Genomic DNA, 13,510 nt, shown 5'->3' on the forward strand with positions numbered 1-13,510 from the left:
TGCAATCTCCTCAACAGTTTCACCCAGTTTGGTGCCAGGGGCTTGGTATATCAATGACCTCAACTTCACTGCTCATACAGCAGGCCTTTCAGCCCTTTTTAGGTTGGGACCCAGGCCCAATAGACAATGACCTGGTTACTAAGGGCAGTGCTTGTCTCAATCTTCACTTTCTCCAGGGGTGGCAACACATTACATCCAACAAATTGGTCCTACAGTTTGTCTAACTGAGGTATGCCCTGGTGTTCTTTTTTTACTCACCACATTTGTCAACAATGTGACATGGCTTCTCAGGAGATCACATGCTATTTTGCCAAAGAAGCCACAGAGAGAGTACTAACATCTGAAAGACGAACTTTGTGCTACTTCCTTGTTCCGGAGAAATATGAAGGCCTCTGTCCTATCCTAGAATGTTGCCCTCTTAACTCGTTCATACGCAAGGGCCCATTTAAAATGCTCACCCTCGCCCTGATTCTCTCTGCCCTGGATCCCTGGATCCCTGAGACTGGATGTTGGTATTGGATCTGCATGAAGTTTATTTTCACATTCCTGTCCTGCAGGCCCACAGATGCTACTTGCAGTTCAAAGTAGGCTGCAAGCACTCTGTGTGCTGTGCTCCCTTTCAGCCTCACCAGTGTTGTGGGTGTTCACCACATCGATAGCGGTGGTCGATGCCCATCTGCAGAGGTCAGAGGTACCAGGAGGTACCAGTATTCTCCTGTCTTTATGATTAGCTGTTGAAGTTCGGCTTGTCACAGCTAGTCCCCGACCACCTCCAGATGACAGTGAGCTTCCTGACATTATTGTGGTTCTCAATCAACTTGCTGATTCACACCTGACTCCTTTACAAAGGCTTTTCTTGTTGGAGTAATCCTGGATATGCTGCGCTTTCAAGCCTTTCCTCCGGAACAGCCAGATGTTTCAGCCTTTGTCCTCCGTCTCAGTGAGGATGTCTCAGAAGCTTCTACTAGCCACCTGCATCCTGCTCACGGACGGTGCCAGATAGCACATGTAAGCTTTGCAGTACGACCTGAAGTCTCAATGGATCCAGAACCAAGACCTGTCAGATTCCATCCAGGTGTCCGATGAGACTGCAAAAGACTTATAGTGGTGGCTGCTTGACTGTATTTGGACCAGCAGCAGACCCCTCTGCCTGCAGCACCCAAAGTTGAATGTATTGACGGATATGTTGCTACTCGTTTGGGCAAGTCTTCTGGGATAGTTGGATATCAAAGGACTCTGGTCTCTTGTGGAGACCCACATCCAGATCAGTTTTCTAGAGTTGTGGGTGATGTCGCTTTGCATTGAAGCCTTCCTGACCTGCACCTGGGGATGGCTGGTTCAGGTTTTCATGGACAACACCACCAGCATGTTGTACTGCAACAAGCATGGCAGGGTGGTGTCCTGAGCCCTGTGACAGAAGACTCTCTGCCTTTGGAGCTAGCTGAATCATTAGGGTTTTCCCTGGTGGTACACAACCTGGTGGGCTCTTTAAATACCAAAGCAAATGAACCAGCTGGATTACATCAGGATGTGGCACATGGCATCTTCTGACAAAAGGGAGAGCCTTGGCTCGATCGGCTCGCTATGGCTTAGAACGTGAAATGTCAGCACCTTTGTGCCCTAGACTTCCCAAGAAGGCTGCCTTTTGAAGACATATTCTGTCTAGAGTGGATCACAGTACTCCTGTTTGCCTTGTTGCCTCTAACTTTCCTGTCCTCAGTTCTGAAGATCAGGAAAGACCAGGCCCAAGTCATTCTTGTGGCTCTGGATTAAGCTAGAAAAGTGTGGTGCCTGGACTTCTGGGTCACAACAGCAACTGGACAATCAAGGTCCCTATTTACTTCAACAGGAGGCTCTGACACAAATTCACCCCTGTGCACCTGGGCTCCCTGGTGTAGGTACTCCACGTCTCTGGGTATCCATGGGTGGGGGCACTCCTGAACTTCCCTTGTACCAAAAGGTTTCCTGGAGGTCCTCTGGGAAAGGTCCTAGAACACGAAAACTCCAACCACGACGTCTCTATATTATCCTATGGACACTGACCCAGGGTTAGAACTCTGCACACGGGCTCCTGGGGAATCCTAGCTACTTACAATTGTTGTGAGCAGCTAAGGGCAATTATCTGTATTTGGATCCAGGAAATGCAGCCTGTTTCTCCTACAGGCACCTTCCCTGAAGATATTCTCTGAATAGTCGTGAATATGCTGCTTTAAGTTTTGTAACACACTGTGTCTGTTTTGATGTTAGTACTTTTATCGGGCAGAGTGACGTTGGTTCTTTCGATCTTTTGCATCTTAAATACTATCTGTATGTTTATGCGTTTCTTTTTTTATACTGATGTGAATGCAGAACATGAAATTCTGTATGTTGTTTTTGTTCCATTAACTCCTTACTGAACATTCCAAGAAATTATTCAGTTTGTTGTCTTGCACTTTGAAAAGCTTAGTCAGAAACTTATTTGGAAGATGCTCAGATAGTGGCATTTCTTTATTCCAAGAGGAGGGTGTTCATTAGAGGAATGCCAGGTGAGAGCATTACCTGAAGTTCACGATGAAATGATGGGTCTGGATGCAGTGAGATGTGGTTGTGATTGAAAGCAGTGTGGTTTGGGTGTGGGTGGAGATTTCATTTAAAATGTAAAGGAATCTCTGGGGTCAAGCGTGAGGAGCACCACAAAAGAAGGGGAGATATTGTTGATGGAACGCTCTCATTTGTAGCTCCAGTGAGGCGTAAAAGCACAGCGTGCTTTAGTCCTGGTGCCACATCCAGCCCCAACCATGCAAATCACCACAGAGGAGTCAGAACTGGCATTGCTATGATGTTCATCATCCTTCCCCCTTCTTCCTCTTGCTTCATCTTCTTCTTCCCCTTCCTCCTTTCCTCTGCTTTCCTCCTTCCTTTTCCTCTTCCCAGTCTCCTTCATCCTCCCGTTTTCTCTTTGTTCTCCCCTCTCTCTCTTTTTCACTCTTCTGTTCTTTTCTGTTTTCTCCTCTTTTTCTTTTTCTCTTTTTAATATTTGGATGACAGTTATACGCACATCAACTGCCCTTAGAGAATCATTATTTGAATGTTATTCTTTATTTTGTAGTTGTGTGTGGCCAAAATACCTCTTCTCTGCCCGAAGCCAATTCAGCAGTGGCATCTCAAACGGGTGGCAATCATTTTAAACCCAGAGCCTGATGTTTTCTTCACACCAAAGTTGAACAGCTTTGTGAATTTGCGCCCAAGGGACAGAAGACAACACTCAATGGCAATTAAGTAAGTGATGATATTCTAAAACTGTTGAGCAGTTAAACAATGTATTACACTTGACACTGCAACTGGCCTTGTGTGTAAAAAAGTAAAATAATCAGTGAACAGATGTGTCATGTAGTAATCACTATGCTGTGATGCCACTAAGGCCCATTTATTCTTCAACTAGATGTAGGAAGCCGACATGGTGCAACGAGCCGTGGTCCATCAATGCAGAGTACAGCTAGCCAGTGGTTAGTATTCGTCCATCCCAACCCCCTTTACATTAACAACTTCCTTGAAATCGAGGTATTTACACTACAAGTCAAAATGTAGCTGTTTCGTTGAACTACCCAGTGCACTCAGGCTATATAGTTAAAAAATCCCTGTTCAAGCGTTTCCATAATAGTAAATCTCTTACCTGGCAGCACTCGTAGTCTGAAGAGCGAAGCAACTGATTAATGATAACGTGCCTCGGTTCGTCCTCATATAGGTGCATATGTGTCTGTTTCTGCATCATACTCATCCGTCCGGAAAAGTCTTGTTAACCATGCTATGGAGCACTGTGACGACTGATTATGGGCCACCCTTCCTGCTCCATCATAGCCTTTCCTTGAGCATTGAATACATTTCCTTCCTCTCCTCCTCTTGCATTACAGTACCTGTTCTTCTGAGTCCCCCTTAGTTCTAGACTCATGGGTATCCCTGCATACCTGTATAGGGTGCCCATTGCAGGAGTTTTGCCGATGTAATGATTGTTTATCTAACCTCATTCACAACCAATCACACACTTAATCACAGCACCATCACCAGCAGTGCTCTCCGACCACCACTCGGAGGCTTAATTTCTGTTCCTGTCTGTTCAGAAATCATTGTCTTCCACTGACATTCCCTGACCCCCATCTGCATTACTTCAGCAGAAATAACCATTAATCCTTGTGCATCAACCCTCCTAAAATAGCCATCTTAATGTTAAGGACTAGCTTCAGCCCATCTAGTGCATCTGACTTTGATAGGGGATGTTCGGTCCTTTTGTAAAAATATCTTCAGCACGGACCACTCTGACTCCCATGTTCCTTTCATGCACTTTCCAGCCATCGTTATAACTGGCCAAAAGATACTACGTGTCCTTCATCATGCTGACCTACAAATCTGTCACCAGCGCACCTTCTGCTCTCCCCCTTTCAGAGTTTCTGAAGAAGCCTTCTCTGTGGGATGTAATACCGAGCTCCTACGGATTCTGTGTGATATGTTTCTGACTTTTTTAATCATCAACTGCTCAGATTTTGCAGAGGATGTTGCAGTAAATTGATCCCCTTCTTCTCAGTCAGGGTATATCATTTAGATGATTAGCCTTTATGGAACATGGATCAATGCCCGCAGCACCAATCACCCCATCCCTTCCAACAACCTAGACCAGAAAGTCAGAAACTTCAACAATTGGAACACCAACTGCGCCAACAGCGTTGCTCCTCTCTGCAACAATACCCACAGAAGGTCCACCAAGCAGGCTAACTGGTACACTGAAGACCTCAAAACCTCTAAATAACAGGGTAAACAACTGGAAAGGAGATGGGGCACCTGCAAAGTCAGTCTTCAAGACATCCCTCAACTTCTGCCACAGACAGTTGAGAGATTCGAAGAAAAAGGCCTTAGATTCACTCATCGAATCAAGATGCAATAACAGCAAAGAACATCAACATCGTCAAAGAATTCTCCAACTGCTCAGCAGCTAACAACAACATTACCCCCCTAACAGGAACTCTGCGAAACTTTTCAAACGTTTTTCACAACAAGATCGCAAACATCTACAGAAACTTCTCACCCCAGCCCAAGGCCACCTACTTCTTCAAGTAACACAACAACCATGCTACCACTACATACTTCTGACTGACCCAATGGAGCCAGCTTGCCCCACAGGTAACCACCTCCATCATGAACACATTACACTTGTTCATCACCTCAATCGCCCGAGGACTGGAAATACCCAGAACCCAATGCCCTGCTAACAAAACCATCAGCAGACCCAACTACCAATCCATCCCCCACCACTGTTTCCGGCCAAAATATTCAAAAAGCCATCAACCAACAATTCTCTTCACATCTGAAACAAAACCTCCTACTCAACTCCTCCTAATCCAGATTCCCCAGCAACCACAGCACCGAGACAGCCCTCATCACAGCTACTGATGACATCAAAGCCAACACTCAACTGAAGAGAGACTGCGGCTCTGAGTCTCATGGACCTCTTCGCAGCCTTTGATTTGGTCTCCCATCACACACTCATTACAAGGCTGCACAACATAGGCGTCCACAAAGCCGTCCTCAATGGATCACCTCTTTTCCCACCGAAAGAACGCAAAAAGTCCACCTTCCTTCCTTCACGTCCTAACCCCCGGAAATCTTCTGAGGAGTACCCCAATGATCCTTGCTCAGCCCCACCCTCTTCAACACTTATGACACCCCCGGCCAGCATCGCCAAAATCCACAGACTCAACGTCATATCTAATGCTGATGACACACAACTCATCCTCTTCCTCTCTGAAGACACTAAGACCAACTTCCACAACTACATGACAGGTGTTGCCAACTGGATGAAGGACAGCTGCCTGAAGCTCAATATTGACAAGACTGAGGTACTGATTTTCGGAAACAAATGCTCATGGTGGTCCTCAAAATTCGGACCTACTCCTACCCCCACTGACCATGCTAGGAACCTAGGCATCATTCTTGACAACAAGCTAACCATGGCAACTCGGGTCGACTCCATCTCCTTCTCCTGTTTCTTCATCCTCTGCATGCTTCTCAAGATATTCAAATGGCTAACCCAAAGCTCCAGAAGCACCATCACTCATGCCATCATTTCTAGACAGCTGGACTATGGCAACGCTCGCTACGCAGGCATTGCAGTTCACCTCCTCTGATGACTACAGACCATAGAGAACACTACAGCCAGACTTGTCCTGGATCTACCTAGATTAACCCACATCACCTCCTACCTCAGGGAACTCCATTGGCTCCCTGTACAGAAAAGATGTCAGTTCAAGCTCCTGACACATGCATACATGTCCCTACACAACTGCAGACGCGTCTACTTGAACCAACGCCTGAACTTCCATCAACCCACCAGACACCTCCTCTCCGTGTCCCTTTCTCTGACTTCAGAATTTAAGCCATACTTTAGCCTGATGCTCCAAACAGTTCTTTACAGTGGCAATACCTTTAACCATAGGCATGAGTCAGTTACAGGTGTCAGTAAATTTTCATCCATTGGGTTTTTTAGGACAGGGTGGTTATGAGAGTAAAAAAAACATGTCTTTCTGTGGTGGTAGTGATAGAATTTGCTGCCCCTTTGATGCCCCTTTGAGTGAACTTCCACATCCACTCAAGGGTGTCGGTAGATGCTACACAGATTGTATCCACAGCTGACAAATGCTTGCTAGACAGACAACTTTCTGTGGCTTATGGAAGTGCTTACAAACGGACAGCTCCTACAGAACAGACATATAACCTTGGCAGGAGTGATACCTCATGCTATGTTAAGAGGTGACCTCGGCAGGACTCTGCCTAAAGGATTGCACAGTCCACAAGGGAAGAGCAGCAACGCATGCATTCTTGTGAATGCTATGGAAATAAACTTGAAAGGTAGCAATGTACTTCCCTCTATACACTTGCAAAGCATTGTTGCCTGGATTCAGATGCCAGGAGTGATGTTTTGTTTTGAAGATCAGTGCTGCAGCAAATTTACACTAAGCTTGGGTTCTTTTCATGTTTCTCATGCTACTTAATTCCAATTTTAATTATTATTGAGGAATCGTTCGAAGATGACGAATATGTATATGGGAGGGTATTGGTGAGAAGAAACTGTAAGGTATCTTAAGTAAAGTTAGTGCTAATGAATAGCCTCTTCACAACTTGCAGATGCATTAGAGGACATGCACTCCTTCTATTACAGGCTTATCTGAAAACAATCTGGAATCAGAAGAGATCAGGTGAAGAGCATCATTGATTTAGTACAGTATTGTTACATCTAGATAACATCACATGATGCTAGTGTGATACCCTAGGACAAAATTGGTGCCCACACCAACCCGCACTTTATTCTACATAAGAAGTAAGCTGATATCAACGTTAACAATAGGCAAAAGAGAAGAAACAAAGTCTCTGTCAAACCAATGTTACCGAAAGTATGTAAACTTTTATTTCATATCAGACTAGCAGTCTCAGTGACCATATGTGTGAGAAATGTGGGTCAGAGATCCCCGGCAACTAGAAGCTCAGGGAGCAGACAAGGAGCCTGTGTGCCTGGGGTGCCCCTTCTTCTCATCGGCCGTGGATCTTAATCCCAGGGACATCCCAGGCACGGAATGCAAAGCTGGGGTCCTCTACCAAGTGGCCTTGTTCAAACCAAAGTGCAACTGCGCTGTTTGTCACATGAACCAACTGCTCACAGGCTCCATGGAGGTGAATAGTGGAGGGCACTCGATTTATCATCACACCGAGTGCCCTCCAGCTTTTAGTGCAGTACGGATGTAAAGGTCAAGTATGAGCATCTGTTTCTTTTCCAGATATCTCCAGCCCCCTTAGGGCTGTTTATTTACAGTTTTCAGCTTATTCCCCCTAGTGACACACTCCATCCACCAAGAATGCTCTTGTGGGGCTCTAGGCCTCACATTGTACTTGTTGTCAGCTAGCTCTTATATGCAGCTTCTTTCTCATAAATATAGCCCTAAGTGCCAAATTGACAAAAGTAGGATTTTACTATCATAAGTGTTCTTACGATGGTGCAAAACAAGCCAGTATGTCGGAATTTCCATCACCATAAATTTAGGATTAGTAAAGGGGGCTGGTTGTTTCAGAACTGGTCAGACTGCGTATGTATATGAACATACTTCTTGCAGGTCTTTACCCACCCTGGAAACACATTGATGTACTCCTTCCAAAGATAGGAGAGCCCTCTCCAGAGTTTGGGGTGGGGGGGAAGCACCCTTATTGAACGACGGTTCCGGGGAAGGTGTTTTTTCGCAGGAAAGAAATATTTACTTGTGGACGAAATCTAAAAGCAGTAGTTTTCAAATACACGATTTTTAATGAGTCATTGATTTAGATTTTCCGTGTATTGGGGCATACATTTTGTAATATTTAATCTTTCTAGAAATCTGCAACAGTCATAGATGTCTAGGAGCAATCCTGAAGATTTTTTGTAAATTACACAGACGTTAGAACCTCGTTTCAGATATAGAGTAATTAATTGGGAGTAGGTTTCAGAGCTTATGAAGGCAGCCTTTGGAAATCTCGTTCAAACTGAGGGGAGACCAGCACTTGACAACTATCTGAAAAAAAGCATGTCCAGTTCACTAATTTATTATTATGTCTATATTTACATGCAGACTTTGCTCGATTTTATTTTTATCTGCATACATTGCTATGTAAAATCTATGGTAATGCTGAGATTAATTAGCATCTGCTTTATTTTACAGTACAAGATCTTTAACAGATATATCGTTCTACACCAAGCTGTTTCACCCAACACGTGAAACAACCTATCATCAGGGAATTCCGACTGTGAAGCTGGACCAAGATGAAGAAATTGGTATGAGAATAGTACCTTTCTATCTGGCACGTTTGCTTGAAAAATGTAACAGTTCTGTTCATTTAACCTGAATGAATGGGTGTGTGTAAGCAGATCATTCAGCCTTTGGCTGTTGAGGCATCCTTTGTCCCAGGTCTCTTTGGAGCAATGAGGTGACTTTTATTGACCTAGCACATAGGGGACATAGAGGGCTTTTCTTGTTATATTCTTTAAGCACGTCCTACTACTAATTCTACAGGTTTACATTAAAGATGATACAATTTGTAATTCTTTCATGAAATTCACTTCGAAATGATCTGTTTAAAAAAAAACAATGTGCTTTTGTACTTGCCAGGACACTCACTGTGCCAAATTCACAAATGTCGGATTTTACGGTCACGTATTCTTACGATGGTAGAAAAGATGCCAGTATGTAAGAAATTCCATCACCTTAAATTTAGGATTAGTTAAGAGGCTGCTTGTTTCAGAATTGGCCAATCGGCCGAAGTATGTGAACATACTTCTTTCAGCTATATACCCACCTTGCAAATATACTCATTTACTCGTTCCAAAGATAGGAGAGCCCGCACCAGAACTGGAGAGAGAGTGCAATGCACACTTAATTTACTGAGGGTTCAGGAGAATGGGAAGGTGTTTTTCACAGGAAAAAATATTCACTTGTGGATGAAATATGAAAACAATATTTTTCAAATACGCAGTTTTAAACAGCTCATCAAATCCAATTCATTGGTAAAGTCTTAACGCTAGGAACAAAAACAGTAAAACACAGCCTGTAGAGCCACAACAGACAGAACATCACAGAACCAAAATGACAAGGCCCGGCTGTTAAACTGAACAAAAACCGGAGCGCTGACTACTGGGAATAGATGTATGCTGCTCGAGTGTGAGATTTTGTGGTTCGCTGGACGCTAGTTTGCTCTAGGAAGTAACGGAGACATTTAGAAAACACACATCTTGTAAAGATGATTTTACCATGCAGAGAAATGTGATAAAGTTCTGTTGAGGCCTGGTCATGCACTCTTTCTAGATTGATAAATTGTTAGATAGAAGTTGAGCGGAAGTCAGGGGAATATTTTGGTGATCTCCGACTAGTCACAGACTAGTGAATATGGTGTCAAAGGAAATCATGCTCCACATATTCCAGGCAGTAAAAGATTACCAAGGTCAGCAACCACAAGGGAAACGTTTTAATGGGTTTGGATAATGTAGCCAAAAAGAACGTATGTAAATCGTGAAATGTGTGTACGGGAAAAGAATCCAGCCTCATCCCCTACAGGACATGTTTTTCTCTGAGGATTCTCCCATTATTAGCTCAATTTGTGAAACTTGTTAGGTTTCGGAGTTTGCTGGCTCATTCCAATGCTGACGATACATAGATTCATATGGTGGCACAGGTCTATAGGAGGGTTTCACCAATGTGTCTGAAATAATAAAATCACCTGAAGTATGTGTGAGCAATAGTGGCCCAACATGAGTGCATTTGAAGCTTTGAAGGCAGACTCATCATTTCCCACTGAAGTGATGCTGCTTCTCTTCACGTTTTTAATGACCAGATTGGGTGTTAATGTTAAAATTAAATGATGTAATCTTTGCCTAGGAACCAGATAAAAAGTTACTTCTTGGACTTTTTAAAATATTTATTACAAATCAAATTCATTAGTATAGTCGGCATTGTAACAACTATTTTCCAAAAGGTACTTTTAAAAAGTTATCTTTACCCACTTGCCTAAAGCCTCTAGAAGCCCATTTGTGTGATCTTCCAGCTGTTATCCAGGAGCTGAACATCGCGTTGGTTAGGAGTGAATTGGCTCAAAGGATTTGAATGTGGGAAGGTGTCCTGTCCTTTCACAGGATAGGTATCTGGGCAAGGCCCATGAAATTAATTATCTTCAAAGGGACTTCCCTGTCACACACACACCCTGTAGCTCCCACATGGCCTGCCCAATTCTATTGTCCTTCTACCCAGTCAGGCACTAATCCCAGTAGGAGAGGAGCTGCCCCGGAACTGGAATGCAGTGACCATGGAGAGGCTTTGGTGACTTCCCTGACCACACCTCTAGGGTGGACACAAGTTCTGCATAATCGACGAAAGGTTCTACCATCTTGGTTTCAGAGGGGCACTGTGGGATAGTTTTCTGTATAGCAAACAGGAACTACAAAAGTGGGTAGGGCTACCCCTGGGAACTTTTCCCCATTAGTCAACAATGGGCCAGGATTCTCCCCATCCCACAAGAGTAAAAGTGGCACCTCTGAGCATCCTCTTCAGAGCACTACTGGACTGGTGGGACACAGAAGAAGGCCTGCTCCTGCTGTTGTGACCTGTGAGGCAAACCCTGATCCCACTTGTACCCAAGACTAAGAAATGTCCTCCAAGTGTCAGTTGGCTGACCTCCTGTTAAGATCCAGGGACACAAAATATGCAAGAAGCTCACTTTCCTGATAGAGCCCAGCCAAACAATTACAACTGGACATGTACTGGACCATGCTGGTAGCTTCTAAGGAGTGAGTCCTGCCTCCCAAGTTCTGTTCCTGATGTCCTGGAACCCTGGGATTTAGAAACGTGTTCAGCGATTTTTGCCTTGAGAACTGCAGAAGACCGGAACAATCTGCCAAGCGTATAAGCCAAGGGTGCATTGCCAGTAGGCCTGACTTTGCTGCAGCTCCCGGTACATTCTTCTCCACAGCAGCAAATATAATTTAGCGAGCCAAATGCTGAGTGGCTTCCACCGACATTGAACCCTCTCTAGGTACAGCTTGCAGACTTGCCCTATTGAAGTAATCCAACCTGCAGAAAAGACTCTAAGACCAAAGGTAGACGTCTTTACCTGACACTATGCCCAGCAGCATCAGATCGCTGACAATGACTTCCTGGGTGTGAATTCTGGACTTTTCCTACTTAGAGATTTCCACCTTTGGTTGACAGCTTCACAGAGACCTTGTCCTTCAGCACTTCTCTTCAATGAAATTACGTTAAGACGCACCTAGACATAAATCTGAGACATTATTCCTCCTTTATGAGTAGTTCATATGTAGAATGTTTATTTCACGTTAAATGCCCAATTCCATTGTCTTGTAACATTCATATTCCAAATTCAAATTCTTCAATTCAATTCAGCCAATACGTTTCATCTTGGGAAGTGACCCACTGACTTCATCAGGACTGTTCATTTTGAAGTCTCAAAACAGTATAAGATCTGAGTATTTCCCATTCCTTAGTTCCTCATATCTCCGAATTCATGCAAAATTACCCAGATTTAATATGCCACAATCTAAAGTCAAATCTGAATCATTGGAAAACTGTATCTGTGAACTCTTGTTCATGAGGAGAAACGTGCTGCGAGTACGCTTCCATAATGCCGTTCTAGGGAATGACAATGATCCCGTCTTTAGATCCAGCCTTCTGCCTTGCCCTGCTGAGTACTCAACCTTCTCTGAAATGTTAAAGTCAGAAGGACACTTTTTGACCGGGACCAATCTGGTCCTTGTAGCCGACCTACGCTCTATCATGGTTAGTCCTAAAACTTACCTTTGCCCCAATATGTGCCCAGTTTCCAGCAGTTGGATCTTTGTGCTTGTTGGTACTATTTTTATCTAAAACTCAGAATTCTTATCTGTCGTTCCCATTGTTGGATTTGTGTCTTTTTTGTGTCATTTTGTTCATTAAAATGTTCTCTAATTTGATAAATTGGAGTGGGATTTGTATTGTGTTTTTAACTCTTTAACTCTTGTGGTACTACTAAATGCTTGACACATATTCTTCAGTTAAGTCTGTCCAATATATGCCACAGCTACCAGGGGTTGAGGTCAGGTATACACAAATGAATCCTTTACTGTACCTAACAAGAATAGTGCCACTGTTAGCTATGGTGGACTACCATCAACTCAATTAATAATCCACTTTCTCATAGTGTCCATAGATTATCCTCCTCCTCCATCCACACTCTTATGGGTCATTTCTGGGGCCAATACTAGTACAAAAATCAACCTACCTTATTCTTATGCTTATTACCATACCCTAAAAACAGCACCTGGTGGAGCAACTTCAGGGAGTTAAGAGAAGACAAACCCAGAACTGTGTCCAGAACAAATTCAGCAGTACAGAATATGGAACACATAAACAACTCCTTAATTAACAATTTTAGACATGTCATCACCCCCTTCTGGACTACAGGAATCAATACATCAGTGTCAAAAAGGGCAGTCCCAGGCTGACTCAACACAGGTCAGGTCACCCCACTTCTCAAGAAGCCTTGAGCTGACCCTGAAGCAGTGGTGCAATGAAGGCCCCTGCAGTGTGGAGGGGCCCACGAGCACCAGGGAGCCCCCTCAGCACAGTACCCTGATCTGAGGGCTCTGGGCAGGTGGGGATCCCCTCCATGTACTTTGAAGGGGGGCCCTCAAGTTTCGCTATGCCTCTGCTGTGAAGATATAATCAGCTTCCGTCCCATGACAACCTTCTTTCCCTAGCCAAAACCCTCGAAAAGTATGTACTAACGCAACTTAAATCAACATATTTAGAATTACAATCTCCTACACAATTTCTAGGGTGTTTCAGGCCTGGCTGCAGCATAGACACTGCGATCTTCAACATTATGGATGATGCCCTCGCCATTCTAGATAAAGGGGACTCCTGTCTAATCATACTCCTTGACCTCTCTTCGGCCTTCGATATAGTCAATCATAACA

At 44.0% G+C, this 13,510-nt stretch overlaps 1 protein-coding gene across 1 annotated transcript in view; it reads left to right on the forward strand.

Moving 5' to 3' along the window:
- Positions 1-13,510, forward strand: part of LOC138286353 (uncharacterized) — a 1,286,679-nt gene that overhangs the window by 1,204,756 nt on the left and 68,413 nt on the right. The window contains exons 98-99 of the mRNA XM_069226509.1: positions 3,089-3,258; positions 8,712-8,824. Coding sequence (XP_069082610.1) covers positions 3,089-3,258; positions 8,712-8,824 — 283 coding nt within the window. The remainder of the gene's footprint in view (positions 1-3,088; positions 3,259-8,711; positions 8,825-13,510) is intronic.

The sequence above is a fragment of the Pleurodeles waltl genome, chromosome 3_2, assembly GCF_031143425.1.
Source record: "Pleurodeles waltl isolate 20211129_DDA chromosome 3_2, aPleWal1.hap1.20221129, whole genome shotgun sequence".
NCBI lineage: Eukaryota > Metazoa > Chordata > Amphibia > Caudata > Salamandridae > Pleurodeles > Pleurodeles waltl.